At 53.5% G+C, this 19,171-nt stretch overlaps 1 protein-coding gene across 1 annotated transcript; it reads right to left on the bottom strand.

Moving 5' to 3' along the window:
* Nucleotides 1–3,734: 3,734 nt before the first annotated feature.
* Nucleotides 3,735–8,089, bottom strand: LOC118497786 (histone-lysine N-methyltransferase SETMAR-like). The gene is made up of 3 exons (XM_036013371.1): nucleotides 7,791–8,089; nucleotides 6,481–6,577; nucleotides 3,735–4,845 (listed from the first exon to the last, which is right to left on the bottom strand). Exons 1-3 carry the CDS (start codon nucleotides 7,854–7,856, stop codon nucleotides 4,469–4,471), a joined length of 540 nt encoding a protein of 179 aa, XP_035869264.1. The 5' UTR covers nucleotides 7,857–8,089; the 3' UTR covers nucleotides 3,735–4,468.
* Nucleotides 8,090–19,171: the final 11,082 nt, after the last annotated feature.

Genomic DNA, 19,171 nt, shown 5'->3' on the forward strand with positions numbered 1-19,171 from the left:
GCAAAGGCCTGGAGGAACAGACCTGGACAGTCGAGGAAGACGGTAGCTCTGTTTTCCCTGGAGAATGGCGTAGGAAGCAGGAACCAGGCGCTGCAATCCAGGCCCTGAGGAATTTCCCGAAGGTTCCTTTTTCTGGAAATCCCCCAAAAGATCACTTGGCTGAGGAGGTGCTAAGAGGTCTTGAACTACACGGGAGGGGGGAGATGGTGTTTAAAATGGTCACTGTGCCCTGGCTGGTGTGGCTTGGTGGATTGAGCGCTGGCCTGTGAATCAAAAGGTGGCCAGTTTGATTCTCCATCAGGGCATATGCCTGGGTTGCAGGCCGCGTCTCCAGTGCGGGGTGAACAAGAGGCAACCAACCAGTGTTTCTGTCCCTCTCTTTCCCTCTCACTTCTCCTCTCTCTGAAAATAAGTAATACAATCTTTCAAAAAAATAAAATAAAATGGTTAATGTGCCACACACTGACAGCAGCTGATGCCACTCCATGCAGGTGCCCCTTCCCTCTGGCCACCTGTAACTAGGAGTGGTCCTGTGGTGTTGTAAATATGTGGTGCTGGCCAATAAAATATAAACTGAAATCGGCTGAGTAGGATTTTTAGAAAGGGTATAGTTCCTGATCAAAACAAATTCACGGAAAAAAAGTTTTGTCCTTTGGCTTCCGCACTTTTTCCTACCATCTGGAGCACGAGCACGAGGCCCTGAAGGTGCCAGTCCATCTTAGGACGGTGAGACTGGTGAGGTGTCACGCTAGTTCTCTGTTGCTACACAACGAATGACTGCAGGACTGAGTGGCTTCAAACAGCAACGTCGTCTCAGTGTCTGTGGACCCGAACGCAGGTGCGGCTCTGCAGTCTCATCTGCAAGCTAAACCTCGGGGGGCCCACATCTACACTGACTCACTACACTGGGGGCAGGCCCCAGTCCCCAGGCTCCCCACGGAGCTGCCGCGGCGGCGTGGCCACTGGCTCCTCCTAGAAGGAGTGATCCGAGAGCCAGAAAGAACACCCAGGGCAGAAGCCACGTGCTTTTCAAGACTTAATCTCCGAGACGGCGTCCCATCACTTCTGCTGAACCCGAGCAGGAGCAGGTCCCTGAGTGCAGCCCGCTCAAGGACAGAGAACTGCTCACACAAGGGCAGGAGCGGCCAGAAGCTGGATCGCTGAGAGCCATCTCAGAGCCCGCCGACCCCAGGGCCACGCACGGAATCAGGGTCAATCCACCAAGAATGAGCAGAAAGCTAAGTCCCTGGGTCCCCAACAGCACGGCCACGTAGGCTAACCCACTCATGGCCTGCAGCCCTGAATTCCTTATTATGTGGAAGGAGGAAAATAGCTCAAAACACGGTACAGCTCCTACCCACCAGGGTAACATTAAAAAGACGGTGAACACCAAACATTAGTGAATGGGGGCATAAAACGGTGTGAGCACTTTGGGAAAATGTCTAGAAAAGCTAAATTTACATATAGCCTATGACCCACGTTCTCCAATCTTAGGCATTTAGCCAAGAGACATGAAAACATACGTCCACAGAGAGACTGTGCAGGAATATTTGTACCAGCTTTATTTATAATAGGCCCAAATTGGGGGAAATCACACACAAATGTCTATCAAACAGATAAATAAGCAAATTGTGGTATATTCATTTAATGGAACCCTAATCGGCTTTTAAAAGGAACAAATTACTGATAGAACCTGTCTGAATCTGGAAAACATGCGTAGCAAAGGAGGTCTTGCACAGAAGAGCACACACTGTACAACTTCACTCAGTCCCAGGACGAAACCGCGCCATGGTAGAAATGACAATGTTCGCCTCCTGGGGGGTAAGGGTGAGGATGGAATGAAAGGGGTGTGCGGGAATTTCTGGGCTGGTGGTGAGTCTGCATCTCAAAGCGGTTGTGTTCCACAGCATTTGCGTGTGCCAAAACGAATCGAATCATGCACTTGAGATTTGGGTGTTTTACTGAATTTTAGTCTTACCTCAACAGGAGTCTCAAGCAGATACGCTGAAGTACATAAGACAAAATGTACTAATGCCAGCACATCAAAAAGTAAAAATAAGACTACATGGTAGGTAAGTAAAGCAAGTGTATACTAGAATGTCAATGGTACAGCCTAGGTGGTTGGCATCCAAGTGATCATTGTTTAATTCAAGTATTTTGTGTGCTTGAAAATTTCCATGCGTTACAGAAAATAAAACCTACGTATTTAAGCCACTGCTCATTAGCTGTTTAATGATTTGCTGTCAGACATATCCCTTACGTACGATGATGCTGAAGCAAGGGTTCTCTACGGAGTGGATGAGACTGGCCCTAGCGTCTGTTCATTCACACATTCCCTTGGTACCCACTACGTGCTGGGTCTTGTGCCCTTGATGGGGATGTGCTCTTGTGAGCAAAACAACGAAGTCCCTGCTGTTGTGAATCTTATAATCTAGCAGATACACACACACACACACACACACACACACACACTATCATACAAATAAGTATATTACTACTGTGATCATAATACTGAGGCTCTAAGGACACCATGAAGGGGACCTGACCTGTGGTGGAGTTGGGTTGGGGCAATCAGGGAAGACTTCCTGGAGGAACAGTGCATGATGGGTAGTTAATAAGGTGAAGAGGGACAGCAAATATTCAGACAGAAAGCACATCATGGACAAACTAACTGAGATCACAGGAAGTGAGAGGAGGACATTGTGGCTGAAGCACCAAAAGAGAAAGAAAAGTATCCAGCATACTGAGGACGGTGCTTGGGGAGCCCATTTTTCACTGGCTATTTTTTTTCTTCTATCCTCACCCAAGGACACTTTCTCACAGCCTTTGAAGAGAAGGGTAAAGAAACACTGATGCAAGAGAGCACTGGTCGGTGGCCTCCTGGACACACCGAGGCAGGGGACAGGACCTGCCACTTGGGCATGTGCTCTGACCAGGCATCGAACCCATGACCTTTGGTTAAGGGATGATGCTCCAACAACCGAGCCACACCCACCAGGGCTCCACCGACTCTGAGGCTATTCCTAAGGTTGCTCAGGACCCTTCCCACGTGCGACTACAGTGGCTGCGGCACGCCCCGATTCACAATGAGCCCAGGTGAGAGCTTCTTAAGTAACAGGTATTGTGTACTTGATAAGCCAAAATGGCATTCAAAGGCACTGTTTCAAAAATTTTTTATTAAGTTTACTGGGGCAATATTGGCTCACAAGGTTCCACAGGTTTCCAGTGCAGATTTCTACGATACATGATCTGTGTATTGCACACATGCCCGCGCTCCAGTCCCCTCTATACCCAGGACCCAGGCCACCCCAGGGAGACGGGGGTGGGGTTTTGGGGGGTGAGGTGTAGCAGCCTCCATCCCCACTCCTTCACTTCGATGCTCAAACCCAGGTTTCTGTCCAGGAGCCTTTTGCAGCTTCCCTTTCTCTCTGGGAAAAGGAGTGGTTCCCAAACGTATTCAGAAGTGTGTCCTGAGAGCCCAGGAGTCTTTGGGGAGGCCGCTCCGCTCCCGGAACACCCTTCGCTGGGTCTCTGCATGGCCGGCTCCTGGGCAATCTTTTACACACACGTACACGCATGAGTCACACATGCTGTCGGGCTGCTCCACAGTGCTCCAATGAGAAGCCCATCCCTCAAGTGCAGCCTGTAGTTTTAGCATCTGAGGCACTTTCAGTTCCATGTTCTGCCAGGGTCTCGGAAATTACCAGGTTAAACCATACGGAATTGCCTTTCTGTAGGTCAAAATGTAAATGTTACATTCTTGAGAAAAACAGCAGCTTTAGCCAGCTAAAATATGCACTATTAGTATTAGCTGCTTGCCCCAAATGATAAAGTTCCCCAAATATTAAATAATATATACCATATTTATAAAATTCAGTACTGCTAAAATATATTTAAATCCTTCAATTACTGCTGCCCAACTGGAGAATGTTGTTTCTTAGTCACAAGTTACGAAGAGGGCGACCACCCGTTGAAGAGGCCAGATGAGAGCGAGGCACGTGCGGACTCTCTGCCCCGCCAGGCCAACCTCCCCGTGGTGGGCTGCGACGTCGTGCTCGAACACTGTCCCGGGGAAGCGCAGGGCCGCACCTGCCAACCGGGGCAGGGATTTTAGCAGTCCGTCGCCTTCGCCTCTCAAGCACCTCGTCCCACTCAGTGCAGTGACTTCAGAGTGATCAGGATACATGATTTCAACTCCTCCTCAACACTGCTGTTAGCTGACCAACAGCAGAGGCAGTTCGGGTTAAAAGCAGTGATGAAACCCCCTTTCTGCAGGCCACCCACAGTTACCACCACACCCTCTTTTGGTTGAATCAGTTTTAACACATTTGGGAACTTCATCAGCATCCAACCATTGTCCAGGTCACCTTCCATTTCATTTTTTGGTCACAGCTTATAATGCTCTCATAAGGTCTCTGCTCTTTTAAATCTTAAGGGATGGGCGTATCTCCAACCGTGCAGTTTATGATCATGCATCAACTGGCGTTACCCACTTGTCCAATTGTTTTACCTTTCCTATTGCAGCCAGGTGTCGAGAAACAGTGGTAGCAGAAACTCCTAAGTCCGCTGCAAGGCCTCGAATTGCTGTCTTGGGGTTGGCTTCCACTCTGGCTCTCAACTGATCTTCATTTAAAACAGACTTGGGTCTCCCTCGAGGCTCATTTTTCAGACTCAGATCCCCAGAACGAAACTTTCCAAACCACCAGCGGATAGTCCTTTCACTAACAGAGCCTTCTCCGAAGACAGACATGATGTTTCTACTTGCTGTGGCTGCACTATGTCCCAGTTTAAATTCGTATAAAAAAAGAATTCGCAAGTCTTTCAAAGACACGGTATTGTTCACTTCTGTGGAGAAAACAAACAATAAAAACTCGATTAAACCATCAGAGAAAACCGAGAGCGCAGCATCGTTACGAACAGCGGACCGCACAGCTGCACACAGCCCGGACGGCCATTCTCAGCGGGCCCAGCACCGCAGGCTCACTGCAGACCAGTGTCCGGGTCACTGCACTCCGCCGTCATCGTTTCTACCAGGCAGATGTTACTTTTAAGTCTTTTGGTTTTCAATAGGGATACAATAGGGATAAAAATTAGGTAATTTTATAAGCATCTACCGTAGAAGACATGCTTTTGAACTCAAATGTGACCTGTGCTTCGAAATCCAGGAACTCAACGCCTACCAGTTTCTCAGCGCTATCAAATTAAGATCTCAGATCAATGTGCTGCTTGGAAGAAAATTCTCCCACACCGGGCTGAGAAATACTAGTTTCTTATGGTTCCTGAGGGAGATTTTGTAGGTCTCCCTCTTCCCTGTCTCAGAGGATCTGAATGACTGCTACTTCACGACCTCTTTATCTTCTTTCGCCTCTCTATTTCTCTGCTGTTGGCTTCATACTTAAATTTGGGTGTAGATGAATAAAAATAATGTATTTTAGGGATGTGAAAGAACTGTTTGCCTAAGTTTGCTACCCCCCTCCACCCTCCGCCTTGCAGTCATGTATTCTAATTGTCACTAGAGTCCACTGTCTAGGGTTTGTTTAAAACACAACCATAGCCCTGGCTGGTGTGGCTCAGTGGATTGAGCGCCCGCCTGCAAAACAAAGGGGCTGCTGGTTTGACTCCCAGCCAGGGCACATGATCCCCAGTAGGGGGCGCTCGAGAGGCAACCACGCAGGGATGTTTCCCTCTTTCTCCCTCCCCTCCCCTCTCTCTAAAAATAAATAAATAAAATCTTTAAAAAAAAATCCCCACAACCATAACACATGTTTCCTAAACACACCAAAGGCTTTAATAAAAAAGGTTGTGGAGAGATTCTGCAGAATTCAGTTCCGAACAATGTCTGGGTGAATCGGGAGCAGCAGGGGTAAGGTTTCCGTTCCCGAAGCTTTAATCCCGGTCCCTTGTAGGGGCACGTCCCTCCAACGTCCCCTTTCCGGCCCCTTTCCTCCGTATGCTTCCAAGATGGTGAAGTGCCCTTGCTCAAATTCTAAACTAAGCCATTTCAAATAAGTCAGTAATCAATCTTCTATTACAACAGCAGAACAAATCTGATCTCAACCATAATAAATTGTTACCAAAAAACAAAAACATATATATTACAAATATAAAATAAATATTAGGAAAGTAAGTAGCTTTATTTTAATCCCTAATATACTGAAAGCAATTTACTCTGTTGTTCCCAAATGGAATAGAAATTGGGGAGAAAGGTTTCCCACAGATTTATTAGATTTAATTTATGAAAGAAGCCAACTCTTCCACCTCAAGCAAATAAGCCAGTTAAGATACAACCAAAAAACAAAATTCGTTTTAATACACAGCTAAATCCCAAAGTAAAAGAATTTCCCAAATGCATAAAGGCCAAAGATATACTTCAATAGATTTTAATATTATAACTTCACCTGAAAAAAATGTTTAACTCACAAAAATTAATTTTTAACCTACATAATAAAAATCATAAAAAGGTGGTAAACTTTTAATTACCTGCAAAAGGTGATGATTTCTCTGAATGTTTTATTTGTAGATACTTTCTATTAATAAATAAATAACCACAACGACACGATTTACATGCAACAGGAACCTAGAGGAGGAAAAAAAGAAAAAAACTTACTACATTTTACCAGTTTATTAAACTTCTCATGCTGGCCAGGGTGCCTCAGAGGATTGAGTGTCAGCCTGAGAACCAAAGGGTCGCTGGTTCGATCCCCAGTCAGGGCACAAGCCCGGGTTGTGGGCCAGGTTCCCGGTAAGGGACACACGAGAGACAACCACACGTGGATGTTTCTCTCCCTCTGTCTCCCCTCACTCCCCTTCTCTCTAAAAATAAACAAAATATTTAAAAATAAAATAAAAATAAATAATATCCCTTTAAAAAAAAAAGAAAATATTCCGACTGACCAGGGAACAAGACGTTTCTCCGCCACGGCGGCTCGCCCCCGACCCCCCCGCCCCCCAACCCGGCCGAGAGTCTCCCCCCGGAGCCGCCGTCCGCAGGGGCTGGGCAGGTGCCGCGAGCTCCCTCCCGACCGCGCTCCGGAGCGGTTCTGCCCCAGGCGGTGTCCCCGTCCCCTGCGAGCCCCGGTAGGGCAGAATGTCCGGCCGAAGCCTAGACACCTGCGGCCGTAAAGCCACCGACGGCCGGAGGGCTTCGGTGCGGAAAGCAGGGAACGGCAGTTCCGAAAGCGACAGCGCCGCGCTGCATTTAGAGAAGGCGCCTGCGAAACCAGGGCTTGAATGGGAACGTAGCGTCCATCCTGTCCCACCACAAATTGAGGCCGCGCTAGCTATCCGGGCATGAAAACTATTAAGAACCATCCTGACGCCACCGCTTTTTTATGTAAGTTTAAGAGGAAAGCGCCATTCCGCTGCGGCCCCTTCTGTCACCTGCGGGCCCGGCGGGGACACTCCGCGGTCCCCGCACACCTCCGACCGGAACAAAGCCGCCCTGCCCGGCCCCACGGGGCTTTCGGAGCCAGGGCGCCGCTCCCGCCGCGAACACGCGCGTCCCCGCGGGGCTGAAGGGCGCGGACCCCGCCACTGACCCCCGAGCCGCCCGGCCACTCGGGGACCAGCCCACGCCCCCTTCCGCGCCGCCGGCCGCAGGACCCGCACTCGCCGCCGCCCCGCAGCCAGGTGCGCGCGGGCCCGGGCCCGCCCCCGCCGGCCCGCAGCCACCCCGCCGCGGCCGCCAGCCCGAGGGCCGGCGCACCCTCCGCCGCCCCGACCCGGAGACGCGGCCTCCCCGCAGCCAACCGCCGCCGCAACGGCCGCCCGCCCAGCGGCCCGCAGCCCACCTGTTGGTCGCACTCGGGGCACGACTTGGTGGCCATCTTCACTTTCTTGGCCCGACTCGCGGACATGCTCCCCCACCGCCACGGCCGCGGCTGCGGCGGCGGCTCGGGCTCCTCCCCCGGCTCCTCAGCGGCCCGGCCTCCGCCGCCCGGCCCCGCCGCCCAAACTGAGGCGCTCCCGGGTGCGCGCGCGCGCTCGCTCGCCGCGGGCGCGAGGCCGCGCGGAGCCTGCGTGAGAGGGGGCGGGGCGCGGCGTGGCGTGCGCCGGCTCCGTGAGGCGTCAGACCGCGCTCCCACCCACCCCACGCCGGCCGTAGGGGGCGTCCGTACTCTTACGACAGCGGCTGGGGCCGACCCTCGGGAGAGACAACGGCCACGCCTTCTCTGGGTGGGAGGTCTGCGTGAGGGCGTGGCTCAACGCAGAGGGGAGGGTGGGAGTCGGCCAATGAGAACACAGAATGCTCACAGCTGCGGGGCACGCCTCCCCCGGGAGGAAGGAGAGCGCGGGTGTGAGAGAGGGCGTGGGAGGTGAAGCGCCCGGCCCCGCTGCCGGCGTTTACTGAACTCCGGTGACTGTCAGCAAGTCTGATCTTTGAGCACATGTACCAGACACCTAATGAACGTCATGTACCCAGCGTCGGGATTGAAAATTCATTCTTTTATTTAGTAAATAATTGCCTAAAGCCCACTGTCAAGCAAATTTGAAATGCAGCAGCGTCTGCCCTTTAAAAAACACAGTCTAGCCATTTGGACCAGTGTGACTTAGTCCGCAATGAATGACCTGTGTGTTTTAACCCGTCAGTCACTACTCTTACTAAATTAAGATAAAAATTACTCTTAAAATGAAGCGAGCCCTGGCTGGCATAGCTCAGCGGATTGAGCGCAGGCTGCGAACCAGGCATCGCAGGTTCGATTCCCAGCCAGGGTACATGCCTGGGTTGCAGGCCGTGACCCCCAGCAACCGCACATTGATGTCTCTCTCTCTCTCTCTCTCCCTCTCTCTCTCTCTCTCTCTCTCTCTCTCTCTCTCTCGCCCTTCCCTCTCTAAAAATAAATAAATAAAATCTTTTAAAAAATGAAGCGAAAAAACATATACAAAAGCAAGTTCACCCCCTGGCTGGCGTAGCTCAGTGAATGGAGCGCGGGCTGGGAACCAAAGTGTCCCAGGTTTGATTCCCAGCCAGGGTACATTCCTGGGTTGCAGGCCATAACCCCCAGCAACCGCACATTGATGTCTCTCTCTCTCTCTCTCTCTTTCTCTCTCCCTCCCTTCCCTCCCTAAAAATAAATAAATAAAATCTTTAAAAAAAAATAAAAAAAGATTCCAGTTCTATCTAAAAATTAGTTATTATAAAAAAAGCAAGTTCATTTTTTAACACTCATTTTTTAAATATGAAATAAGACCGACATCAAATTACATTTCAGTAAACAATAGGAACAAACATAAAAGAAAACAATTTAAGAAACTATACACTTTGCTCAGAGAAAATTTGCCAATCAGTGTTTATGGCAGACAGTGGCTATTACACTGGTAACTTGTTTGCTTGTAACTAAAACACAGTTATGAGGGACATTTGTATTCTGCATATTAAATGCCTGTTAGCACAGTTTGAATGAATATAATGTATATAAATATTTAAAGCTGTCATTGTGGCAAATGAGATTGTCCCTTCCATTTGTCTCATTTATCTAAACTAGGTTGGACTGATAAACATGTTACTTGTAGAGGAAAATGTATGTCTAATCTACTACTAAGTTCTGGCTGTCAATAAAAGAACATGCACACCTATCGAGAAGTTTTATGAGTTTATTAGAGCCAGCGTTTTGAGGACATGCCCAAAAGTAAGATCTCAATGGATTGAGAAAACCTTCCCAAAAATTACAGGGTTTTTTTTCTTTAAGATTGTACTTATTTATTTTTGGAGGGGAGAAGGAAGGGAGAAAGAAGGGAGAGAAATATCCATGTGTGGTTGCCTCTGGTGGGCCCCCTACTGGGGACCTGGCCTGCAACCCAGGCATGTGCCCTGACTGGGAATGGAACCGGCAACCCTGTGGTTCGCAGGCCAGTGCTCAATCCACAGAGCCACACCAGCCAGGGCTGGAAAATTTGAATCGAAAAAAAAAGAAAAAAAGAAAGGAAGGAAGGTATATGACATTCATTGGTGCTGTATTAAGGAGGCAGGAGAAAGCCAAGCAGGGAACTCGCTAGCACTGGATCAAAAGCAGAACAGAGAAACGTGTTTCTTTGACATCGGTGGTACAGGATAGTTAACAATTCACATTTACAGCACATAGCGACGTTCTGAAGGGAACAAGATGACAGCGAGGGGTGCTGTGGCCTCCTGCTCCCAGGGGCTTGTACCCTGGTGCCTGTGTTTGTGGCTTTGAGGGGTCTGGAAAGGAAACCTGCCCTGACATGTCCCAGGTGTGTCATCCTAGATGCACAAGAACGATGGGCAGGCCTAGCGTAGGGTGAAGACTGACCCTTGCTAAGGGAGCTGTGGGCCTGGGTCGGGACTCCCCGCTGCGGCCTGCCCAGTTAGGAATCCATGGACAGGCCCTCTTGTGGGGTGACCGTCAGTCACTGAGCTTGCAGGGCGTGCCGCAGGCGAGAACTCTGGGTGATGATGATGCTCTTCACTGTTGCAGTGAGTCAACCCGCCCACTCCACACTCAAGGAGCAGGGAGTCAAGGTCCACCTCCTGAAGAGAGGCATACAGAAGAACTGGTGGACATCTTCAAAGACCACCCCAGTGGCTGATAGCAGGAGGCCTCAGTGCCTCCCCACGTGAGCCTCTCCATAGGACCACTTGGGTGTCCAGCCTCGTGACCCGGCAGCTGGCCTTCCACAGAGCAGGCGATCCAAGGAGACCAGGAAAGAATTCGCAGTGTCTTTTATGGCCTAACCTCAGAAGTCCACTCATTCCTGCAGCATCGTATTGGTCATAGAGATCGGCTTTATTCGGGGTGGGAAGGGACTAAACAGGGGCATGTATCCGGGGAAGCAGGGGTAACTGGAGGTCATCCTGAATGCTGGCCACCACAGGTATCCAAAGGAAGCAACAGTGAATTCTGCCAGGGCACGCTGGGGAGGGCTTCCCAAGGAAAGAACCAGGACAGGTGTCAGAGGAGTGAGCTTCCCACCGGCCTTGATGCTGTTGCAGAGGTTGCTCAGGACCCTCCCTGCATGCGGTTACAGTGGCCGCGGGTACCCCAGTCTCACAATGAGACCAGGCGGGAGCCTCTTTAATAATAAATAGGCACGATGTACTGGAGGAACCAAGATGGCTACTCAAAGGCACTGTTTGACCTCCCTGGAATTAGGACATGAGCTTCCTCCGGGAGACAGGCCTGAGTTGTAGCAGCTCCGCCTGCCTCTCCTCCCGTCACATCAACTTTCAGAGCACGAAGTCTGCACCAGGAGGCCTTTCAGACTTTTGTTTTTGGGTGGAGGAAGAGCAGTGGGAAGCTCAGCAGGTTTTTAAATTAACAAATTTCCCATTTCTCTCAGATGAGCAAAAATAGCTCCTGAGTTCCATAGTGGAGGTCTTTGTTCATCCTTTTTTATTTTTTTTCTCCCAAAGCTTTAGAATCATCCAAAGGAAGAGCCTGCTCTGACTGGTGCGGCTCAGTGGCTTGGGCTGCCGGCCTGCAGACAGAAAAGTCTCAGGTTCAATCCCCAGTCCAGGCACAAGCCTGGGTTGCAGTCCAGGTCCCCAGTAGGGGGCGTGCAAGAGGCAAACACATGCATGTTTCTCACCCTCTCTTCCTCCCTTCCCCTCTGTCTAAAAATGAATAAATATCATCTTAGGAGAAGAAGGAGGAGGAGAAGTAGTAGATCTTCAGAGCCCTGGAGTAAGCACTAGGTCCTAGGTTGAATATTCACAAGGGCCAGGGCTTGGGTCCCACCCCTCCCCCTGCCCCACCCCAGCAGTGATTGGCCGGTGCAGCCCCAGGGCCAGGCGGGCGGACCTCCTGAGACACAACCTACCCTCCACAGTTCCCCTGCGGGATCAGGCCGAAGCTCTACAGGACTTGCCCGAGACATACCCACTCCAGCTTCCTCTTCTTCCCTGCCCTGCCTTTCCACCCTAGCTTCCGTCTGCCCCAGAAGCACTTCCTCACAAAACCTCTTACACGGACTTTTTCTCTTAGCCCGTGCTTCTCACAGGCCAGCCTAGGACGGCGGCCATCCTAGGGGTCACAGCACCTATCAGGTGCCCATCTCCTGCAGAACAGCTCCTGCTCCATCAGGCCTGTGGATGACAGTGGCTTCCCACTGTCACTAAGGCCAGCAGGCTTCCCTGGGTCCCTCCCCACTGCTTTGCAAGCAGCCATTTCATTAAACAGTCCCCAGACACCCCTTTGGAGTGTGCGACCCGTTTCCTGCCAGAACCCTGGATCGTCAATATTCCTGTTACAGGAGTTTTCGAAGTCTCTACCTTCTGTGTAACTCACAGGACCACAGTGGTTTGGAATGAAATGCAAGTTTAAGGCCGGGGAAACGGACCACCCTTTGCCCTACCCAGTCCGTGTGGCTCTGGGGCTGCAGGTAGACAAGCCAACGGAGGGATGATAGGGGAAGTCTGATTTTCAGGATCCTCCTGATCCGAAGGCAGAGGCAACGACCTCCTCCCTCACCCACTGAGTCACACCAGCCAGGTCTGCTTTCCTGTTGTGGAAAGGCCTTCCAGCGGGAAGCAGCCAGTAAACAACTTGCAAAAGGTGACACCTGGCACTAGATGGCAGCCGTGACACGCCGGCGCCCTGGCTCACAGAAGCCATAGCCGTCCCAGCCCGCTGTCCCTGGGGTCGGGTTTCACAGCCCAGCAGAGCCAGCTCCCCACCCTCAACTCGAGGGCTTCCCACGCCTCCAACACGGAAGTAGCTTGGGGCCCGGGGCCTCCCTGCCCCGCCAGGGCCCATGGAACATTCCTCTTTGTGCTTCCCTCTCCGGCCAGTCCGAGGTGCATCTGTTCCTGGACACCCAGGTGCACCCAAGGGTCTGGGTCTTGGGGGAGGAGGCTGTGCTGCAAGGGCGTCCAACCTTTTAGCATCTCTGGGCCACTGGAAGAAGGAGAGTTGTCTTGGGCCACGTGTTAAATGCACAAACACTAAAGAACACTGATGAGTAAAAAAAAGATCCATGCATCATTTTCATGGTGTCCGCCACCCCAGATAAGCAAAAAAGTCCTCACGGGATCACCCTAATTATGCAGTGGCCCTTTCGATAATCTTTTAAAATCATCCAGCAGGTCCCAAGTTTGTGATCACTGATATAGGATGTGTGCATATATAAGTAATGAAACTTAGTAATAACATGAATGTTTCAAGTACATTTACAACTTTGTGCCGGGCTGCGTTCCTAGCTATCCTGGGCCGCACACGGGCGGCGGGCCGGAAAGCCCTGTCGTGGAGGGTGAGTCTCAGGAGGAACCCCTCCTGGTGCAGGGAATACCGCTGTGTTTGGCTGCCCCCGCCCTTGCTAAAAGGCTGACCTCCGCGATTGCTCTCACTGGTGTCCTCATCGCTGACTCCCCATCCCCACCTGGGGGGCGGGGACGGTGCCACGACACCCCACTGTCTGGTCCCCACGCTGGACTCAGGCTGGAATGGAGGTTTCTTTCTGAAAACCCCCCTCGGAGCCCTGGCCGGGTAGTTGGGTTGGTTAGAGCATCGTCCTCATATGCCAAGGTTGCAGGTTCAATCCCCACTCAAGGGAGATGCAAGAATCAACCAATTAACGCACATCAATAAGTAGAACAACAAACTGATGTTTCTCTCTCCCTTTTCTCTCTAAAATCAATCAATCCATCAATAAAAAGAAAGTAGCCTGGCTGGTGTGACTCAGTGGATGGAGAGCTAGCCTGAGAACACAAAGGTCACTGGTTCGAGTCCTGGTCAGGGCACATGCCTGGGTCACAGGCCGGATCCCCAGCTGTGGGTGCACAAGAGGCAACAGATCAAAGTATCTCTGACATATGGGCTGTTTCCCTCTCTCTCTTTCTCCTTTCCTTCCCCTCTTTCTACAAATAAAAATAAGCCCTGGCTGGTGTCCCTCAGTGGATTGAGCACCGCTCTGCAAACCAAAAGGTCACTGGTTCCATTCCCAGTCAGGGCACATGCCTGGGTTGCAGGCCAGGTCCCCAGTAGGGGGCGCGTGAGAGATATCCCCACTTTGACATTTCTCTCCCTCTCTTTCTCCTTCCCTTTCCCTCTCCCTAAAAATAAATAAATTCTTTAAAAAATAAAATAGAAATAAAATCTAAAAGAAAAAAAGAAAAGAATCCATTGAAAAACCCCATTCATCAGCATGCATCAGCAGCCCAGCCCTGCCCCGCCCCCTGCCGCATGCCGGCTCCTAGAAGAGGTTGTCACCCTGACCTGGTCAAGCATGTGGAGTAATTTCCTGTACCTGGTGGCATTCGTACACTGGTCCCCATGACTATCCCCCTGCCTTTCCCCCATATAATTCTCCGGCCCCTGCCAAGCGGCGCTGGGATCCATTTCCTCCTGCACTCGCCCAAGACGCGCCTCCTGTGCGTGCGAGCTTCCCTTAGCAGGGTGTGCCAACGCCGGCTGGCGGGGCAGCCAGCCGTCTCCGCGGTCTCTGCCCGCCCTCCGCCTCCCGAGGAGGATTTCAGCCTCCGGGCTTATGCCCCGGGGGCTGCGCCTGCTACCACTACCCAGATAAAAGTCCGGTCTGGCCGGCCTCTCCGCCCTCCCTCTGCAGGCTCCTGACGTCCTGTTCGGTTTCTTCAAAGCCCGGATCCTTTCAAGATTACACGGTAACATGTGTGATCATTAACCCGGGGCACAACTCACCACCAGGGCAGGGATCCTCACCCCGTGTACCCCAAGAATGTTGAAAACATTCAGTCAGTAGCTCGAGACTCAGTCAGGGGCACTCACGTCTTTTCCCCGTATATTGTCAAATGGAAAAATGACAACAGCCAACACAACAAATGGTGTGCTGCAGAATTTCAGCGGTTAGTCTGTGCGTGCCATGAGATGGGGAAGGCTGAAAACCGCTGCTCCGGGCAGAGACGGTCTTCGGAGACACGGGACTCTGGCGTCCCCGGAGCCTCACACAGTGACCGGCACACAGGAGGTGCTCGGTAAACCCACACTCACTCATTCCTCTGCCCCCGCTCTGTCAGACCCTGGGGGCGAGGAGTCCGGCCCCACGCGGCCCCGCCAGGCTTCTGTCCCGGGGAGGGAGGCAGGCGGGTCCCAGGACGGCAACAGCCACTGTCCAACTGCACGGCGTCTCCCAAGGACAGTGGGCTCGGGGAAGCCTGGGGGAGACCCAGCGGAGGCAGAGGGCCCGGGAGAGTCTCCCTGAGGTCCTGATGCTGGCAGAACTTCAAAAACTGGAGGCGGCAGAAGCAAGGTGGAGGAGGAGGGGAGCAGGGGGAGGAAGGAGAGAGGAAGGAGGAAGATGAGGAGGAGGAGGAGGGGGAAAGGGGATGAGGAAGAGGAGGGGAAGGGGGAAGGAGAGGAAGAACAATAGGAGGAGGGGGAGAAAGGGGGAGGGGAAGAAGGAGAGGGGAGGAGAGGAGGGGAGGGGGAGAAAGGGGGAGGGGAAGAAGGAGAGGGGAGGAGAGGAGGGGAGGGGAGGGAGGGAGGAGAGGAGGGGAGGGGGGAGAGAGGGGGAGGGGAAGAAGGAGAGGGGAGGAGAGGAGGGGAGGGGGAGGAGGGGAGGGAGGGAGGGAGGAGGCGGCCCTCAGGAGCAACCTGGAAAGCAAGGAAGTGGCAGCAGCCCGGTGTATTCTGGGGGGACCTGCTGGCCTCCGTGTCACGGCATCAACCGCCCACAACAAGGGTCACTACAGAGGAACCAGGTCTCTTAGCTAAGCCAATGTCTCTCTTTAAAAGAAAGAGAAGAAAAGGGGTGGTGTCAAAAGTAGACTTTTGCGGACAAAACACCAGTGTACAGGGCCAGGGAGCAGCTGTCGGACTGTGACCACGCGGCAGGGCGGCTGCCCCATGGCAGGCCCTCAGTAAACACGCGAATGCCTGGGTGAGAGTCACCGCAGTCCACAGGTTTGTCTTAAAGCAGAGAAGACAGCCAGCCGGGGGCCTGGCTCATCAGGAGCCCAAGCAGACCCCCGGAGGCCCCCAAAGGAGAGAGAGGGCGCAAAGCAGGACTGTGAAGTAGGGAGATTTACGCCGCCCTGTCTGTGCAGAATGAGACCGGCCCGCGCTGCGGCTGCTCCCGGGAAAGGGTGGGGGAGGCCGCGGGGGGATGTCCAGCCAAGCAGTTGGGGGGAGGGTCTGAAAGGAAGGCCGCGACACAAGCCTCTCTTGTTTTCCAGGTTCGGTCAGTGACCACGTCTGAGACCTGGGGTGCACAGAGGCAGCGCTGTCCCTGGAGCCCCACCAGGGCCCTGCGCTCCCCTCTCATTGCCCCCCCCACCCTGGGGGCGGGGCTGTGGAGAGGGGAACTGTGAATGGTCCATCTATAAATCAGGGGGTTGCATCACTGGCCGGCAGCGAATCCTGAATCACAGCGTCCAGTTCTAGGAGGAGGCTGTGAATCACGTCTCCTAATGAACGGGTGGTCCCTTCGCCGCATCCAGCAGTGGTGACCTTCAGCCCAGGGATCCTCAAGGGGGAGCCCCTCAGTGTGCCCCCCCCCCAGTCACCTGGAAGCTCTCCCATTCCCCATGACAATGGGTGAGCCGCTGAGCCGAGGAACTGGGTCACTCCGAGTCACTGCGAGTCCCCAGCCTGAGCACCCAAGCCCTGTCTTCTTCAACACCCTCCCTCGGAGCAGCTCCCTTGGACCCACATCTCCGAACGGGACGGGGGCTCCTCCAGACCCTGTCCCGCCCCAGTCGCCGTGTTTCTTGCACACTCACCCAGGCTTGTGCCACAACCACCTTATGGGAAGGGACGAGGAAGCTGAGGCCCGAAGAGGTTTGGTAACTTGCCCAGAGTCGCACGGCCCGCAGCCAGTAAAGAGAGTACCAGAACCAAGGTCAGGCGGCTCTGAACCACGCCGCCTCGCGGGAGGGGCACCGCGACGCCGGGCTGGGCGACCCCTCATCACAGCAATGCTCTGCGAACCGGGCGGACGCCCTCCTCCTCGTTCCAGAGGTTCCAAGGATGCCGCTAACCTGCATGAGCCCATCGGCACATCAGTGTGCCCCGACCTCAGCGACTGGCCCAGGGCTGGGCCTGTGACCAGTCAGGGCCAGTGAGTCACCCAGGGGCTTCAGTGACAGAGAGGTCCTCTGTCCTCTCCCGGTCCCGGTGATGGAAGGAGGAGAAGGGAGACCACTGAGGGGAGTCGCAGAGACAGCAGAACAAAGGCAGGGACCTGCGGGGCAGGACTTGGGGCGCCGACCACACAGCGAGACCGGGCCCCCGGGGGCGGGACCGGGCGCACCGCCACGGGCGGACCGGAGCCCTGAATCCCGCAGACAGTGGTGAAGTGACAAACAGCCCGAGCTGTTGGCCCCCAGGGGAGGCGCACACGAGAGGCAACGGATCGATGTGTCTCTCCCTCTCTTTCTGCCTTCCTTCCCCTCTCTCTAAAAATAAGTAAACACAATCCTTCAAAATTCTCAACAGTCCTCAAGTCGTACACGGTGGTACCTCACCAAGGAGGACAGGAGCCGCCCAGCCGGCCGCCGAATGGCTATTAGTGGGTTCGCTCCGGCAATGACACTCAGCTCTGGTTAATGCGGAAGCCTGTGAAGTGCTCCCTCGGCACTAAGGGGGGCACAGCCCGGCCAGAGCTGAGAGGCAGAGTCACCCCGGCAGCAAAGAACCACCCGGAGACCTGGGTGGCCTCAGAGGGGGGCTGTCGCCTGATCTGTGTTAATCTTTCACAAAGGAACATGCTCGCACATCATTCCTACAAGGAAAAACTAACTTTAAGATAGCTGGGGGTCCATGGCAAGCCACGCGATGACTGCATTATTTCGGGGGAGTGTCAGCATCCTCCCCTAAGAGAGCAGCGGGGGTCCCCACGCTGGGATGCATCTGTCCGGTGTCGGCTTCTCTGGGAGGGAGCTCAGAGACGGGGCGGCTGGCTTCCTAGGAACCAGTTCTCTGGCCCAGGGCCAAGGGAACAAATTCACTTCCTGAGCTGGCCCGGCTCTTCCCCGCCCCCCCCCAACAGCTCTGGCAAGGCACAGCAGTGGCCCCGTTTCTCAATGCCCCGGGGTCCTCCTCTCCCCGTAAAAGCAGACAGACAAATCCAGACAGGGCAGCTAGAGCTCAGGCGGCAAACACAAGACCCCGGGGCCGAATCCATCCCCTCCACTTGTTTTATCTGGCCCGGCACCTTGTTTCTCCCGGGCAGCAGCGCCGAGCTCTCGTTTAACTGTTAAGGAGTAGTTACATTTGTACACAATCCTGAAATCATATCCGGGCCTCTGAAGGCGACCACGAGGCTGATGTGGCCCCCCCCCGTGACAATGAGTCTGACACCCCTGATCTAGATGGTAAAACCAGAAACTATGGACAACGTCTATAACAAGGCCAGCTGATAAGGCGACGCCCCAAATTCCGAAGTGGGAGAGCGTGACAAGCCCCAGCACCTCGGGCAGGTGTGCGGGGCAGACACATTAGCGCAGAGAAAGCAGAGGGCAGAGTCCGGGCGTCTGTTGGGCCGGCCGGGCGGGCAGACAGAGAGGGCCGATTTGAGCGAGGCTGTGGCCGTGCCAGGGGTCTCGTCTGCTCCGGCGCCGGAGAGAACAGGGTCTCTGATGAGACCGGAAGGGGCGGAAGCCCTCTAGGCGCCCCAGGCTCAGGCTCACCGACCGCAAGCCAGGTGGACAGTGTTACAGAGAGGGGACAGGAGGGAGCAAAACAGGGGCAGAAACATCGATGCGCAAGAGGTTCGTCGATGGGTGGTGGCCTCTCTCAAGCCCCCAACCGGCGACCTGGCCCACAACCCAGGCGTGTGCCCTGACCGGGAACCAAACTGGTGACCTTCCCATCTGCAGGCTGGCACTCAGTCCACTGAGCCACACCAGCCAGGGCTGCACTGGTATTTCAAAACGAGCTAAAAGACACTTCAAAAGATTACAAAATAGCCAAAATGAACATAAATTAGAACTAGGAAAACATGCCAATTGAATGACAAATGGGCAGGAAAAAATTAGGAAAAAATCAAAGTTATTTCCGAAGCGAGACGAAACCAGAGCGAAAACAAGCGCGAACACGCACTACAGGCGTTTCCGCACGAGAAGCAGAAGGCTAAAAAAAGTTGTGAAGCCAAGGAGAAAGAAAACAGGCTGCTCTGACATCGAGCTGGTGCACGCAGTCCCCGTGGAGACCTCCGAGGAGACAGCCACCTAAGGTGCAGCGCGGTGGCCGCGGCTGATGGTACCGTACCCCTGAGAGGCGCTGTCCACGGACTATAAACC

Source organism: Phyllostomus discolor, chromosome 12 (genome assembly GCF_004126475.2).
Source record: "Phyllostomus discolor isolate MPI-MPIP mPhyDis1 chromosome 12, mPhyDis1.pri.v3, whole genome shotgun sequence".
Classification (NCBI taxonomy): Eukaryota; Metazoa; Chordata; class Mammalia; order Chiroptera; family Phyllostomidae; genus Phyllostomus; species Phyllostomus discolor.

Bases quoted from the DNA above. Each gene is read 5' to 3' on its own strand.
- LOC118497786 (XM_036013371.1), bottom strand. From the start codon at position 7,856: ATGTCCGCGAGTCGGGCCAAGAAAGTGAAGATGGCCACCAAGTCGTGC. The intron at 6,578-7,790 runs GTGGGCTGCGGG...TTCCTCCTCTAG, and splicing joins GCCCCGAGTGCGACCAACAG to GTTCCTGTTGCATGTAAATC. The intron at 4,846-6,480 runs GTAATTAAAAGT...TTTTCTCCACAG, and splicing joins GAAATCATCACCTTTTGCAG to AAGTGAACAATACCGTGTCT.